Genomic DNA, 17,629 nt, shown 5'->3' with positions numbered 1-17,629 from the left:
CTTCTGTATATGTTCCCTGTTTTTATAAAAGGAGTACTTTACAACCAGAAAAAAAAAAAAAGCAACAAAAGCTTGAAAAGCTAATCTTAGAAGGTAAACATTTCTTTGGCCCAATTTCCTGTTCCCTAGCACCAATCTACCATTTACATTTTCTGGGCTTCAATCTTTTGTTAAAACAAAGTATTAGGTCAATGTTTTTCAAACTGTGCTCCACAGAACCCCAGGGTACCACAAGGGGCTTCTGAGTTTCTTCAAATGATTAATCTGAATTTAACTTTTAAGTTAATGACTTTTTAAAACTATAATTTAAGAGCAGTATGTTCTCTCAAATATGTTTGATACCAAATCTCACTATGCTGGAGAACAACAGCATATTATCTTATGCCACCAAATTTAACTCATTTTGTGCAGATCTCAAAGTTTCTTTTTATAATTATCTAGTTTAAAAATAGCCTGGTATTTGCAAGGTGAAATTTAAGGGGAAAATATAAATGTTACCATTTTTGCAACTACTTACTGAGTGGATAAGTGTTTAGATACTGCACACTGAAAGCCAAATGCAGGAATCATCTCAGCACTGGGACTGGTATAAAACTGCATTTTGTCTCTAACTTTAACATCAAGCCCAGTGTTCATTTGAACAGCTTCGCTGCTTTTGCTGACTCACTTTAAAAAAATATTAAAACCATTTTATTCCATAATGGTCTCTCTATATACAGTTTTGTTTGACAAGGATCCTGCCACTAGAAAAAAAAAAAAAAACTTTAAAAACCACTGGATTAAACCAACCCACCTCTAAGGCTCTCTCTGACAGCGTGCGGGGCTATGAAACATAGCACAGAGTACCACAGGAGTGGAGCCCTGTGATAAAGGGGGTTCAGTTGAGCCCTGGCTTCCACACTTACTATGTGACATTGGGTGACCTACGTGATCAAAGCCTTGCTTTCTTTATCTGTAAGGTTTTTTGCTTCTAATCATAAAGTTAGGAGGGTTCAATGAGATAGAACCGTAAGCACTAAGTAACTGCTAGTTGATGTTACACCATTATTACTTAGTATATACATGGGGCAAAAGAATGGTGACATGGTGGACAGCTCAACACGGCACAGACAGTTCAGAGGCAAGAGACAAAATGCTTTTGTACGGCCAGTAATAGAAATTTCTTTGCTAAACTGATTAATCAAATCCAGAGCAGTCTCTCTCCAGACTACCGGGTCCATGTTCACTTCCTCGTTTATTTCCTCGCCTTCTATATCATCTGACTAGTTTATACTTTGGAAGCATAGTCTTCTAATAGTAAATCAATTTCAGATCTCCACTTTTTATCTCCCTGTGCACTGCCTAAATGTGATTTTTACAATTATCTTCTGGGAAAAGGCTCTAAACAAGCCCCCCTTTTAACAAAAAAAAAAAAAAAAAGCTAACACGGAACCTGTTATGTAATAACTGTTATGTAATAACTGTTCAATGCAGATCAGAAATTACACATAAGGCAAACTTTTAGTCAAGGGTAGAAAATCAGATGGGGGAAACTTATGGTTGTAGAAAACAGTCACATTTTCCTTGCAAGGAAATACACTGTAGGACTATGATCTCCCTTTTCATTTGTACTCAAGTCACAAACAAATACCACATGACCCCAAGCAAAATAATCTTGAAAGATAATTCTGCTCAAAAAACAGAATCAAAAATGAAAGGAACAGTTTTGGGGATACGTGCTCTTCTGGTACAACACCTACAGGAACAAAACTTATACATTTAGTGTTTCATTTGACCTGCACAACCCTGATAGCTGAGTATCATTATCCCCCATCTGGAAAATCACAACACAGATTAAATGACTTGCTCACTAGCTCACAGACAATTTGTGATGGAGTCAAGACTAACAGTCAGGTAACCTGTCTCGATCTCGTTCCTTTTCCACCAGATCAGCTTCAGCCAGAATGCCCCTGGCTTCATGGTCTCCAACAATGACTCTGAGCTTCAAACTAGCAAAATTTCAGTTTCTCACTTAAAAGAAAAAATCCAATGACAAGAATGTATTATATGATGTTAACGAATCTGTGGTAATCATTTCACACTATATACATGTTATCACGCCATTAGGTTGTACACCATTATGGCACGTGGACTAACACAGTGTTATATATAAATTATATCTAAATTATATAAATATATATAATATATTTATTATATATAAATAAACCTGGGGGGAAATGCATCATAGCTTTGTAGTGCTTAGCGATTTACAAAGTATTTTCATTCAAATAACCTATCTTCTCTGCAACCCAGAGGCATTCTGGGGAAAAAAGTGAACAGTATTCTTTGCCTGTAACTGATAAGGCAACAGAGACCCAGGCCTCCTGAAGGCTTGCCCAGATGAACAGCAGCAGCAATGGGACTCAAACACACCTGAGATGGATCCGAAACCTGTAGTGGAGGCCCAAACCCCAGACGTCCCTTACTAGGGAATGAAGGAGTTTTGTTTTATTTTTGTTGCTATTGTTGATCTTCCTAAAGGAATAGGACAAGTTGACCTAACCTACTTTTCTACAGACTTCTAAAATACTACTTGATGTAAAGATTCACTGTTTACAGTTTTTACCTCTCCAGAAAAGTGTTAAGGTCAAACACAAGTTTGGGAAGAAAACAAAACAGCAACAGCCTTAAATGGGGAGTGGGGGAGAGCTGCTCCCTGTTCATCGGCCTGGAAGACCATTATCCTCTTTTCTACCCTTTAGTGACCAGCCTACACCAGTTCAGCAGATAAAGATCTTGAGGACAATAATTCAAATTGCAGGAAACACAACGGACTATAGTACACTATAGAAGCCAAGGATGTAGGCTTTGTGGTTGTGCAAAACTAGGTTTAGACCTCAGCTCCTCACTGACCAGCTGCGTGACATGGGGAAAGTTCCTTAAACTCTGCACACTTTCACTTTCTGACTTTAAACTGTGAGACAACACCTAGCTTGCCATAGGACTTAAGAGAGTAATCAAGGGAAGCTGATGGATGAATGCTAGTTACCATTACTGCTGCCTTTTTAAAGTAAATGATTATCATGTTTTTAAACATCCACTGTTAACAAGTGAGAAACGCCCAGATTAGATAGTCTTCTAATAGGAGGCTCCTACCACGTGCATTATCCTGCCCTGGGCACTCCCGCATGAGAAGCTGGAAGCCCTTCCTGGAAAAGTTTACATTCCTGTGTCAGAGACAGAGTTCCTGCAAAGGCCCCAAGGCATTCACAGAACCAATAAGGAGGAAATTCTCCCTGGGGAGATTGCAGCCCCAGGTGCCAGCCCTTGCAGAAACACTAGGACACGGCAAGATGATAATGTTCTTTCTTAAAGATGAGATTTCAAGCTTTGGTTCCTCCTGTTCTGAACGAGCCCAGGGCCAGCCTGCAGGGCCTTGTTGGGTGCTAAGCAGCCCAGCAGACGTGGCAGTTGTCTAGAAGAACTGCATTAACCATGACCCTTCTAACAGGGTAATTGCCACATATCTGTGTCAGGGCCGACACTCAGGTCCTGCCCAGCCTGGGAATGGGCTGCTCTCCACCAGCTAGAGGTGGCTTGTCTCCCCCGCACAGCCTATCACTGCAGGGTGAAGGCCAGACGGGGATAAACCATACCTCCCCCAAGTCCTTACTTGACTGGCCTCCCCCAGTCAGCGTCTCCGCCCCAGAACCATCTGCATCCTGCACAGCACAGGCGGTTACATCTGCACGTGTGGGAAGGCGCTTACCCTACTCTTCCATTTCTCCTCCTGGACCCCCACCAACTCCTGAGGGCACACAGATCAGGGCCTCCCCATTGCCACTCAGGACAAGCCTGGTCCCAAAGCCCTGACACTGTGCAAGCTATTTACCCCGCCCAGAAATCATGACCCAGCATGGCAAACTCCGCTCTCTTTTCAGAGTGTGGCCCAAGTCCCAGTCTTCTCACTCTGAAGGAGTCCTCCCTCCTGAGAGCTTCTTGGACATAACTGACAGCATGATCCCAGCACTGAACTGCATGGGAGACATGTCTGGGAGCCACCGCAGGGCCCCACACGTGGCTCCCCAAAGCTGCTCACTAACTCAAAAAGAACACGCTTCCTGAGTGTGGATAAAGTAACTATGCTCCCCAGCAGGACAGCCACAAAGTTTTCCAAGTGGCTGGTCGATTTGGCTGCATTCTTCTAATAACTCCACCTGAATTAGCCCTTAACTCCACATAGAGCATATGAGCTTCCGCAAGGGGAAGTATCCCATCTGTAAGTTTCAGGTGCTGAGAAACCAAGTATGCACTGAATATTTACGTATCTATCATGTACAGGAAAAGACTTGCCAAGAACAACGATCCAAGTCCTCAGCCCTTGCAGACATCCACAGACAGCTCTGGGAACCCTGCTATCCTGAGCAGCCCCACCTCCACTTAGCTGCATGATCATCTAGCTCAAGGCTGTATGAGTCATCCAAACACCCTGAAACCACCCAGCCCTGAGGTGCGCCCATGGGGGCACCCAGCTGTACATGGCAGCTAGAAAGACCCGTGCAACCGTTCAGGCTTTCTCCAAATTACGTCAGTCCAGGCCTAACTGCCACTCACCAGCTCATGAGGAAGAAGATAAGAAAAACCTTGAATTATACAGCCAACTTTATCCCTCCAGTCATTCTTCCCGAAGAGGGCATCGCATCACGGACTGGAACAACTGCAGCAGTCCTCAGAGGCAGAACACTGGACAGAATGAGCTTCGGGAGTTACCGCCAGGCTCTATTTTTCTGCACCCCCATGTAAGGCTCATCTTCCCCACCAGAGCCCAGCCTCCAAGAACAGAACTCAGTGTACCAGTTGCTACGTTCAATTACAACTGGAAAAATGGTTATCTTTCTGTGGTATTAGTCCAGCTCAGGCGCCCGGGAAAAAATGCACAACAGCCAACCAGGAGAGACCCAGGATTCCACTGTCAGCACAGATGAAGACAGTCTGCACTCCCAGGCTCATCCTCAGGGTCCTGATCACCTACTGCTCTTGGGAGGTTTCAAATCCTAGGGGGTCGAGCTACCACATGGATGCACTTAGAAGGGACAGGAAATTCATCCTGAAAAATAAGCTCCTGAAGTAAAATTAACACTCGACCAGGCAACTTCCATGTACCCCTCAGACTGGGGTGCAAGCGGGCAGGCACCCACTCACCCAGCTTCTCAGAAAACAGATGGACAGCAATGCTGTTAATTCACTCCATCCCATCTCACTATCTGCTCCACCAACCCCACAAATGCATTTCAGTAGATTCGATCATCAGAGCTGGTGTTGAGCAAACCTAAGAAGAAAAAGTAGTTAGAATTTCTGAGGAACAAAGCACCTAAAAACTCACACATTTCAACATCTAGATGGGTGTATGTCTCAGTGAAACAGAAGGCTTGGAAAAATGGAGCCTTTGCTAACAGTACTCTATTTGAAAAGAATTCATCTAAATGATGCCCCTTGCTGTTATTTCTCTAATAGCATGGAGACGAAATAAAGCTGGCTCTGATTTGGGCAAATTTAATGGTAAAACAGTCAAAAATGAGAAGAGACTTCCTTTGCCATCCTCCTATGATCTCCCCCACCCACATCTGCTCTACGCCTGAGCGCCACTCAGGAGAAAAGACAGGGTGTAAAAATCAGCAGCTGAGTAGAACCTACAGATGGTGACTGTGCTACTAATGCCACACTCGGACAGTGGTCAACAGAAAACGGGTTTTTCTTCACACATTTTCTCTCCCCCCCCTCCACCCACTGCTTCTCGCAAGTAATCACAGCTCTCTCTAGAGATATGCAGTATCTGGAATTTATCTATTTTTGGTAAACAAAGCTACACAGAAGAATTGATTTCTCTTTGACTCGTATCAAACTAAACCAGGCTGAAGTTCCAGGTATCATTTTCCCCCCTCCAACTATGAAAGTCTTTCTGGCTCAAAAGGTCCACACATTTATTAAAATAATTTGAGACTTCATCAGAAAGGCCATTATGCCTGCAAACTTTAAATAATTTAAGTGTTTCCTTGTATATAAATATTTCGTATCAGAAATTGATTTCCAAATGAAGCACACATGAAGATTGACCACACTAAATAGTGTCCGAGTACATCCCGGTGTTCTAAAGTACAGGCAGCATTTTAATGCAACAGAAAAACTGGATTCCACATGAGATCAGACATGATTTTATCTACACACAAGTAAAATTGCTGCCTCTGACCCCCTTCATATCAGACTAGAAACGTACCCAGTGGAAGCTTCAAGAAGAGCCAGAGTCTTTGAAGCAAATTTTTAATTTGCTAAACAGCTTCATTTTCAGGGGAATAACTGCCATGTCCTGAAAGCACTGAATTTTAACCTTGGGTGAGACTAGGGTAAGATTTTAAGCACTCCAATCTTGAAAAAGCTCTGGCCACTAGCCCCCACCCTATGTCAAGAGGCAGAGAAAAAAAAATCCTGTTTCTAAAAGTTGTGAAGGAAAAAGAAAAAAAAAAAACAGGGCTGAGATTTGACCCAAAGCCTTAAAACATGCACAGGTTTTCCCTGAGTGGCATGAACAGCAGTCACGTTAAAGGAGGTGAACAAAGAACAGAGATGCACAATAATACCATTAAGCAGGGCTCCAGGCAGCACAGAATAAACCAGGTTGAAACAAATGGGCACCAAGATCCCATCAAGTTTCCAGGCAGCCTCAGGAGTCCAACAGCCCAGGGCCCCGGGCAGCCCTGAAGAGTGGCAAAGAAGGGAGGGTGGGTCCTCGCTAGAGCCCCTCCCCTGCCCTCTCCAGCAACACTGGCCACTCCTTTCCTCCACCTCTGCCCCAAGTACCCCGCGAAGAAGGCATAACAAGACCAAGTAGGGCTGAACCAAGTAAAATATGTCCACTTCTTATCCCATGCTAGCGACACAAAACTGAGCAAATTCACATGCACGTATAATCCTGCAACGCACTACCCAGCAAAGCACCACCTCGCTGATGGAGACAAGACTTCCAACACACCACACACACACACACACACACACACACTTTCTTTTACCAGGACAATAGCTGAGAAGAAAATAGTATAACTCCTCAAACCTTAGCAAAAGCTAAATCCTGTCTCCCATTTAGCTGCAGCATTCGGCTCCATGTAGCTAATTTAACAAAATATTCCCTTGGCATTTAAGTTCTCTCTTTTCCTTTCCTTTTTTCCTTGTAAGCAGAGTGGGGGGTGATACGTAATACATCAAAAGACAAAGCAACTTCAAAACAAAATCAGTTATTGTAAACAATCCTTGTGGCAATTTTTTTTTTTTTACCTCCTCTCCCCCTACCCCAGGAAAAACAGCCCTGCCGGTTGTAATAGAAAGCCAAGTAAAGATAAATCAATTAGCTTGCTAATTTCTCCCCTCTCATTTATTTAGCTCTGCACTGTATTTGTCGTAATTGACTACAATTATGTTAATTACTAACTCCAGTATAATTACTATATTTATTGTCATTGAGCACGCGATGTACCCACAGCAAAGCTGGCATTTGTCGGGCATCAAGAAAGCAAACTGTCGAAAGGTGATTCTCGGCAAACTGGCGGATGTGGCTTCGGCAAATGAAAGGGCAAAAGAGATTTCATGCAATGTTAGTTTGAAAGCACCGGTTCATTAAGGATATTAATTTTCTGATAACTACACATTTAAGCATGACACACTCGTGCAGTATCTACAGGATTTCGCAATTATTAATGCGTGACAGTTTCAAATGCTAAGTGAATCAATTAAACAGCAGCATTCACAATTTGAGAAGAGATAACTGCTTCCTAACTACCTAAGACTACAATTTTCACATGACAAAAAAGAGCCATTGAGGCGCCTTCAAAACCTGACAGGTCAAGAAAGAAGTTTGAAACAAAAGCACCTTACAACCATCATCTCTCCTCTTTACTTGTCAGATCAACTTTGCTAGTGTCTCCCCAGAAACGGCATCACATGCCAGCTGCCACAAGGTGATTTTTCATGTCTTGTCAAAGAAATCTTTTATTCTATTTGCTCTGCATTAACATGTTACATTTATTGATCAAGGGGCCTGTTCGGCAGCCACAGCAGGGCACTGAGCTCTCCAGGCCTACGGGGCTTTGATGTCCCGGTGACATTCGAGCCCGAATAATGCACATACTAAATGGATTTAATGCAGAAATGTGTTTGGGCCTGACAGTTACATTAATAACAGCCCCTCACGCTGATAAATATGCAATCGCTACTATTAAGAGTTACCCAATTACGGGGAAAATATTTCTCTCCTTATAAATAAATCCATCAAGAGAAAAAAAAAAGTTTTAACAATGGTGCTTTTTCTTAAAACCCTTCTCCAGCTGCAGGAACCGGGCCATATGGGAGTTAACACACCCTCTCTCCCACCCTCCTCTCCAATTGTTTTTAGTAAGTCTTGCTTTATCTCAAAAATGGTTTGGGGATTTTTTTTTAGACCTCTTTTGTTGGTCTTCCCTGCTCTACCCGTTTCTTATTTCTTCAGAACCAGAGAAAAAGCAGACACCCAAGAGACTGAAAAATTGGGTTCTGTATAAACTCAGAGAGGATCTTAGGGGAGGTGGTGCAAAGGTGGGGGGCACATAGCTGATCTCCGTAATGATGGGTCTGGAGGAGGAGGTGTCTTTTTTCTTTAAACTTTAAATGAAACCTGAGCATGTGTGTGTCTGTCTCTCCCTCGTTTAAAATCCTCAGTGACCTTGGGCTGTGGCAGGGATGAGGGCATGAGTGCAAAGGGGAAGAAAAAGCAGCTGGGACAGGAGAGAGCTTTTATTAGAAAAGTCTCTGCTGGGGAGAAGTTGTAGTTATTGTATCCCTGCAATTATACACAGACACCCAGCATAAAGCATAACTGCTCCCCTTTCATCAAGGCGAAGGGGACAGCTGAAATCACCAGCACTGCAGTCCCTGAGGAGAAAGAAGGAAAGAGGCTTTTCAGTTGGGGGTGGGTGTGTGTGTGCAAGTGAGTACACATACAAGTATGGGCACACATACATCCTCTTTTCCCTCTGCAGTCAAAACCCATGCATGCCGTGACTGGTCTCAAGGTTCCCCATCCCAAGGCTGGGACAGTACAGCCGTGGCAAATGCTCAGTCCTTCCCTCCTAGGACAGTGACCATCTGCACCATGTCTCACACTGTTCGGGGCGATGAGAGGATGAGTTCTCTGGGAATCCCCAACTCCCAGCTGGCCCATGTCTCATGAGGTCCTGTGTCACCCAACTTTCTGCATCAGGAAGGTTTTGGAGAAACTGGAGAGAGAGGGAAATACAACAGATAGAACTCTGAGGCTTCCAGATCTCCAAGCTGGAGTTGCAGGATCCACTCTGACTCTACTACTCTGAATTCCACAGGCTGATCATGATTTAAAAAAACAAACAAACAAACCTCCCCCACTCCCAACCCCAGACCACCACACACACACAAGGAAATACAGGCTTGGAAATGGTCATCCATCTTCTCACACAAAGAAAGGAACAACTTACACCTTCAGAAGCAATTCAGAGTATCTGTAAAGCTGACATCAAACCACCCGGGTCATTTAATCCCAGCTCTCCCATGTAACCATCAATGTGGTCTGCAGAAAGTTTCCTCCTCCATCTGGGCCTCAGTGGCTCTGTGTGTAAAATGCTTTTGGGAGGACATAATGATGTAACGCATGGCAAGTGTTCTGCCCAGCCTCGGCATGTATCAAGTGCTCCATAATATTCGACATTTGTTAGTAAGAAAATAAACATGATGACCAACATTACCTGTTTGATCTCTTATCCCTGGACTCCTCTGCAGAGCTGAGCAAGTCACCTCTGGGTATTTATCTGCAAGGCGACTTTACCAAGAAGCTCCTCAAGAGAGCCATTCTGCAGGCTCTCTCTGGTAGGACTCAGAGGTTTCCCTCAACAGAGTGCAGCTGGCATGGGAAGGGGAGAATTCATTTTTGTCCAAAGCTGTCTGATGCCCTGCACATTTAGCATCCCTGGCCTCACCCACTAAATGCTAGCAGAGTCCTGACCTCCATCACTAGGACAGAACTTCATGGTTGAGAACATGGAGGGCCAGCGAACAGAAAGTCTGAAAGGGTTAAGCTCACCTGTCTCTCCCCCTATTGCCCCAGCTCAACCACCCTGACAACACAGAGCTGCATCACCACATGTACAACAATGACCACAGAGCAGAGAGCAGGGCAGAAGGAGGGGACAGAGCAGTGGGGCCCAAGTTCCAAACAGCTCAGGCAGAGAAACTCACCTCACCAAAAAAGAGAAAATTAAACCCAAGATTCGGAAGGAGTAAAATGGGTAAGATGAGAAACCAAAAGCATTACCAAAAAAAGTCTAGGACATTCTCAGCCTAGAGGCAACACTGTAGGGAAAGTGGAGACCACATTTACGAGAGCACTTTCCCAGTCACAGAAATCATCGCAGTCTATGAGAAAGCTGAACCTCAGGAAAGCCTCACAGCCCCTCAGACAACTCTCTCCCATCGTCCACCACGTCCCTAGCTCGGTCTCACACACTGTGGCTCAATACCCCATCTTCTCTGGCCAAAGGATGGAAGTCCAGGAAGTGAGGATATTCTTGGGGGAGGGGGCAGGAAAGCACCATATAAACTCACAGTGACCAGATGCCTGCTCCCTCATTCATCTTCCCTGCCTCCCTCCCTGTTCCCAGTGATTTCTACAGTCACAAAGGTCACTCCAGAAAGCATCATCAGTAAAGGAAATCGAAGTCTTGCTCCTGAGACATTAAACATTACCTGCCAAGTCATTCTCCACCTCACCTTTTGACTGTATGCTCTGTTGGTAGCTGGAGATATCAGAATGGCCAATGATATTCTTGGAACAAAGAAGGTGTTTTCATAGCATCGCCCAGCTCAGAAACACTGGTTCCAACATACATAGACCCCCTGCCTCCTTGAACCACTCAGAACTTAACAAGGCCCTAGACCTACTGTGAAAATTCACTGATAGTTTATCTTTCCCATCATTATCTCTTCCCCTCAGTGCTTACCAACATAAGCTGTGTTGCCACCTCACCCCAGGATTAGGGTGCTCCCTAAGTAAGACCATTACATTGCAGTCTTGAAAATAAGCATGAATAAGGCCCCAGATGGCAAAGAAACGTTTTGATGAAGGCCCAATACCAACAAAGCATGCCCTTTAAGATGTTCTCCTAAGAGTCCAGGTGGGGGATGTTCTCTTACCCATTCCTATCGTGATGTGAACACAGGAATGCTCCTTGCTGGGCTGGCCAGGATAAACAATGTGCGCGAGCTAAGTGGGTTGAGCCTATGGAATGTCAGAGACAGCTGGAGAACTAAGGTACTTGTACCAGTTAGAATAAACTAGGATACGCTGCATTAAATAACTTCACATTTTATAACATAAATTTTGTCATTTACAATCTACATTCAACATCAATCAACCAGGCGTTCTGGTCATTTTTGAGCAGAACCCAAGATTGGTGATCATAGCAAGCAGAACAGAAAGTGGCAAATTATTCACTGGCTCTTAAGAGTTTCTGCCCATTGGTCATACCCAAGGGTGCAAAGATGGGCAAACATGCCATGTGCTCCAAGAGAAAATCCTGAATGTTAGTGAGGAACCCCAATGACTACCAGAGAGTGAACTGGTCCCCATGGAGGGTCAAGCCTGGGCTTTTAGCCTCACAAGCACTGTGTTACCATGTTGAAGCACTAGCCACAGCTATGCTTACTCGAGACCTATCATGTGCCAAGTCATTTGCTAAGCACTTGACACACAGTTACACACTCAACATTTTTGCAATTAGCCCAAGGCCAGTTAAACAACTGGTGAGTGAGAGGTATAGGATCTCAAGCCAGGGCAGTCTAACCCCAAAGTCTTGGTTCTTTTCATTACACTGCTCATTTTTCCCAAATGGGCAGGAAGCTAACAGGCATAGATATGGTGGTACATCCGTCCTCGAAGACTGGACACTGTACCACATGTTTACCTCACAACCTGGTGGGGAGGAAAGAGCCACAGTTTCTTTATTGGAGCTGCCCAAACTCCACAGTCCATCACTGTCATCCTGGACAAAGGCAGGGAAGCAGCAAGCTCCCACTGAAGAAATTCTCTCCTAAGCAATTCCCCCGTCCAATATGTTTATCAGAGTGATGCTAAGTAAGATACCACTGCAAATAAGTGTTTAAAATGTAAGCTTCATGTTGCCACAGATCAATTAAACCCTCTGTATTTTATTGCCAGATTGACACAGGTGTATTTATCACTGTGTGCTGTGGGAGCTACACTCTGCCCGCACTGAGCTCACAGGCTCAGCAGGCGACCCACTCAACCCACTTGGGGCCCTTGGAGATGAACGGGCCACCAGAGAGAACTCTGCCCTTTCCCAATCAGGGGAGAAAGGAAAAGGATGCTGGAATAACTCATCACCAAGCTCTCTCTGGCTTGAGCAGGTCAAGGAACCAACACTGGCTAAGACACAGGAGGCTCCATATTGATCAGCTAAGTAAAGTAAAATATGAAAACCTCAAAAACAAGTTCAAGGAAGAGTTTGGGACAATGGAGAGTCAAATATTCCTGGCAGCAGAAATTGGTATAACCTATCTTGACGGCCATCTGACATCTGTACCAAGGCCCTCTGACTCCAGGAATTTGTCCCAACCAACTCAGAGACATTCATCCATAAGTACTGCAAGGCTATTTACAATAGAGATATTTTAACAGTAAAAATCTGGAAACAATCTACATGTCCAACACTAAGAAATAGGAAACCATTAAAAACTGTAATGCAGTATTTATTGAGACAGGAATACGCTTCCAACACAGTATAAGCAACAGCATCATTTAAAAACTATTTGGCATTATAAAAGCCTGGAAGACAATAAAACGTTAACAATGGTGATTTCTGGGTGGTAAGATTATCAGTCAACTGAGAGAAAGGGGTCTTCTGTCATACCTTTCTGGGTTTTCCCAAATTTCTATATTGATCACTGTTGTTTTTACTAACAAAACTATCCCCCCAAAATAAAATCTAAAATAAAATTTCAGGCAGATGTAAACACAGGACTTTTAATGCATCCAAGTTGAAGGGGCAAAACTTCACTCCTCTTGGCCGTTACCCAATAGCTCCCTAAAGCCGCTATGCCCATTACAGGGTGGATGGCAAGACTACCCCAGGGAATGACGTCCAGAGCTGGTTCCAGTTCATCGTCACTGTAGCTCACCTGGTTCTCATCCCCATAACTTACAGAAAGAGATCTGAGCTGAGACAGTAGAAGTAAGGCGTGTTTGTGTCTTTAAAGGGAGTCAGAAATTTTATTTGGACCTTTTGTCTTCCTTCCCTTTCTAACTTCCAACCTGACAGTGAACATACTGAGTCCAGGGACTTTCATTCCCCCCAGAGCAGAGTCATAGAAGCAACACAGACTCAATTTCCACAACCTTCTACATAGAAAGGTAACCACTTTACTACTGGACAACCCAACAGAGGTACACATGGATTCAGCACAGTTAATGCAAAAGGGAATGGGAAGTGTCATGAGGTATAAAGGGAAAAAGATACATATATTTAACTGAAAACAAATTTCAGAGCTTTTAACTCCATAACCACCTCCCCTCCAGCATGAACAGACAGCAGAAAAATTACTTTTCTGAACAAAATTAACCATGATCATGGTATAAGGCTATGAATTAACAGTGAGGCAATAGAGAAGAATGACCCTATTAGGAGTGGTTAACTGGAGCCTGGTGTCTCCCTTTAAACTAAACTTTCATATAAAAAGCAGTAATACAAATCTGGCACCATGACAAATTCACAATTTCCTACACACATGGACTATCTCTAGAAGACATGGAAAGATTGAGCAGCAGTAGTCAGCAGTGCACATGGAAACTGGAGGCTGAAGGACATACACGTAAAGGAGACCAGTGCCTGAGTAAGCTGTATCTTCCTCTGACACCCACGAGAAGTAGCACCATCTCCCCTTGCCCTCAAGTTAGGTAAACAAGACCATCAAAGATGAGCCAGTCCAAACATAGTCACAACAGGCCAGGATTGCTTTCCTCCAGTCTGGTCTGTAAATCCTTCCAGAGTAACCAAGTCCTAATATAAACCCTTCCGTTAGACCTCACCCCTCCACGGCTCACCAGCGCCCCAACCCAACTGTAACATAGTGTGGAGGTCACACACTGACCACGACAAGGGTAACAACAGGTTCCTGACCAGATGGGATAGTTCCTCCAACCAACATGAAGAGAAACTTCTCTCCTCTCAACAAAACATAAATACAACCTTAACTCCTCTCCTGCTGAATCTCCTTTTTACCAACCTTCTCAAAAAATTTTCCTGCCTCCAGGATCCACCATTTCCTATGATAAATCCTTACAGATCCAGCCCCTCAGAGCCAGAAGCCCCTTATCATCATTGACCTTGTTCATCACACACACTCCTCCAGCCCCTTCTCTGCTAAAGGGAGGCAGGGCCCCAGAGTGTGACAAAGACGGCTCTGTTTCCTCAGACCTGACAGCCCAGTCCCATGACCTGTGACTGCTGACACACTCCCTCGCAGGGCTCAGCCTCCTCAAACCCACATCCGGGCTCCCAGCAGCAAGGCAGCCACCGCCTGAGCCACAACTGCCCCAAGCCCCCGGAGGCCAGCCACATGGGAAGAACGCCTTCTGCTGTAATGCCCAAAGGAACCCTTTGGCTTAGTCTGTGCTGGGGAGCTATCTAAGGGGCGCACGTGTCTCAGGCACCATCTAGTCCGGGCTGTCTATTTCGTCCTCGCCTTGGGTAGGGACCAAAAACCATCCTTAATTTCTTTAGAAGTCAGCATTTGTTCAGCATCCTCTCACCACTCTGTTACTTTGTGATGCTTCAGTTTCCCCATCTCGCTTGAAGCATACAAACCTTCTGGGAGTCAGGGTGAATGCACACTGTGCCTACTGTCTTCCTACACGCCCCCTTGGATGCCCCCTCCCTGGAGACGATGCATCTCAGCAGAGCCGCGTGGTCCTGAGCACTGGCCCAGGGAGCTCTGCTGGCTTAACTTAAAGCCCCCTCTACCCTCCAGTGCCTTGAAGCCCCCAGTTTTGTCCATCTCATCTCAAATTCTTAATTCCCGAGTGTCCTGACGCAGAGAGAAGAGACTCCATGGTGTGGAAGCAGGAAAGGACCAGAGCCCTGGGGTGGGATTCTGGCTCCTCGTCTCTCCCACCTCAAGACAGTTTGTTCCATTTAGAGGACAGCACAGCTTTCAAGGGGCCACTTAAGGAAAAGCTCTGTGTGGAACCACCTCGTTAGGAAAAGCCACCACCCGGATCCCAGCTCATTTATCCTACTGATACCTGCTTTCCAAGCGCCTCCTACTTCCCTCCTCTGAGCCCCCAAGCCAGTCACAATTCAAAACCTTTCAGGAAGAAATGAAATAACTGTTTTCTCCAGTGAAATAATATAGAAGATCACACTTACCTTTTGCCAAGACTGGAACAGTTGTTGGAGTTTCCCTCCCACCTGCCCCATGCCAACAGTGTTTAGATTACTTTGAAACACCATCTGGGAGAAATCATCATTGCAAATATTTAAGGTACCAATTCATAAAAAGGCAAAGGAAAAAAGAACACACACACTTTACCTGTGATCTGGCAAATCTTCGGGAGATGGGGTTATCCAGGAAAGCCTTCCTAAACACCCCTAAAATCCTTGCTGCCTTCATCCCACCTCCTCCCCAAGAGTGCTCTAACTTGTCTGTATGGGCATCGTGAGACAGGAAAAGAACAAAGTGACACTCAGATGGCCCTCTCAGAAGGACACAAGTGAGATGGAGAATGCTCACACTTGCTGCTTCTTCAGCGGCACAAAGAGGGGAGCTGGGGAATCATGTAAAGCAGAGTTAAACCTTGGGGTGCAATCCCACATGTCCCAGAGCCCTGCATCCCATGCAGAGCTGGGATGTTTGGCTTTTATCTGCAGGCTGTGACCAGGGAGACTGGGCCTCCCAGGCCTGGTCTGCATCTTGCAAAGGTTACATACCTCAGAAGGTTAAAGCTCAGATCAAGCCTCTTTGCAAAATGTCCACAGTCTCTGCCGAGGTGCTCTGGAATTTCTCTGCAGTCCTGGCCTATGTAGGACACCTGGAAATTAAACGGAACAGAAACGATGTGGCCAACGGAAATCACCCAGCTGCTCACAACCCTGAGTCATTGATCCGATGATTGCTTCCGCAACTTGAAACGCACGCTCTGCACACATGAGAAGGCCACATTTGTGGCCGTTTTTTCTGATCAAATCAGCTTTGGGGGGCTTCAGGGATTCTGCCAACGGCTCCCCTTTCCTGCTACACTTAGCACGATGGAGACTAATCCCAGCATGATGGAAATTGGACTAAAATTGGCCGGATTCAGATGTCCAAGAAAACCCCCAATGTCAGAGCACGCTGATATAATCGCAGCAATCAGCCTCTCACTCAGGGGCCTCCCCAACAGCTGCCCCTCGGGATCTTCTGCTCCCCCTCCTCTGCTGCCCGCCCTCTCCCAAATACCCTGGTATGCACATTACCTCATAGAAGACACCGCAGATGCACTTACCAGCCATTCAACCTGCAGGATGCTGGAACAAATAGGGTTGGACAAGAAAACCTCCCCAGACCTCCAATCCCATCCTATTACCATTGGGTATAAAATGTCCTCCACACTCTGAACAAAGCTGATTCAAAGGCAACACGGCAAGGAAAGGTGGCCAGAGCTTCCCAGTCTCCAGCCTCCAGAGAGCCTTTTGCTATCAACTCCACTCTGCCAGCAGAGGTGTCCCCTTGGGCATTCTGTTACTTCTTCTTATTATTATTATTATCACTTAGCTAGTGTGTGCTCAAATATTAAGAGGCTAAACTGAAATCTGATCCTGAAACTTCTGACTGTGACAAAATCAGAGGGCTTTCTCACTGGCCCAAGCACTGAGAAACCCATTTTTACGGACAGCACCCTGTGGGCAGGAATGGCAATCGATGCCAAAACCCAAAAGACACCATGCATGACTCAGAGTTGGCCAGTAGATCACAGCACATGATGCTTTCCTACTATAGGATCCCACCCTCAACCGCTGAGTGGAAATTCAGGCCCCTTGCATGGCTACAGCCTTGACTCTGCCCCTACAAATCCTCATTCTTCTACTCGTACCGTCATGGATGTCTGGGAAGGAGAGAGATGTCCCAAGGGGTTATGATTCTTAATTGAGAACAAGACAATGGTGGCATCTTGCATCCTCAGATGTTAGGTTAAACCATATGAATTACTAATTTTCGATCATTTTAGAACTACAAAAGAGCACTTTCATATGGCTCAACTTAATACAAATCCCACTGCACCCTAGCACCCTCAATTTTTCAAGTCATCTCTCAACCCTCTCCTATCCAAGGGGGAAAAACTGCTGACAATACAGTATCCTGAATTCCCTCTCCTTCAGTAACTCCATTCCTGGAAAGAAAGCAGGGAGAAGGGACCGAAAAACAAAACAAAACAGCTGACTCCAATCAAATAATTTTGACTCAGGCTAAAAATGAAAGGGCTCTGAGCTCAACCTAGTCATCTCTCCCCTTTCTACAGGGGACCTATATTTCTTCAGAACTCCTC

At 45.0% G+C, this 17,629-nt stretch overlaps 1 protein-coding gene across 1 annotated transcript in view; it reads right to left on the bottom strand.

Moving 5' to 3' along the window:
• LRMDA (leucine rich melanocyte differentiation associated) overlaps positions 1 to 17,629 on the bottom strand; it is a 1,104,131-nt gene that overhangs the window by 1,082,113 nt on the left and 4,389 nt on the right. Inside the window, exon 2 of the mRNA XM_074374287.1 lies at positions 16,035 to 16,135. Within this exon, the coding sequence (XP_074230388.1) occupies positions 16,035 to 16,135 (101 nt within the window). The remainder of the gene's footprint in view (positions 1 to 16,034; positions 16,136 to 17,629) is intronic.

The sequence above is a fragment of the Camelus bactrianus genome, chromosome 11 (assembly GCF_048773025.1).
Source record: "Camelus bactrianus isolate YW-2024 breed Bactrian camel chromosome 11, ASM4877302v1, whole genome shotgun sequence".
Taxonomy (NCBI): Eukaryota; Metazoa; Chordata; class Mammalia; order Artiodactyla; family Camelidae; genus Camelus; species Camelus bactrianus.
Note: the sequence above shows the minus strand (reverse complement) of the source record. Positions and strands in the feature narration are given on the sequence as shown.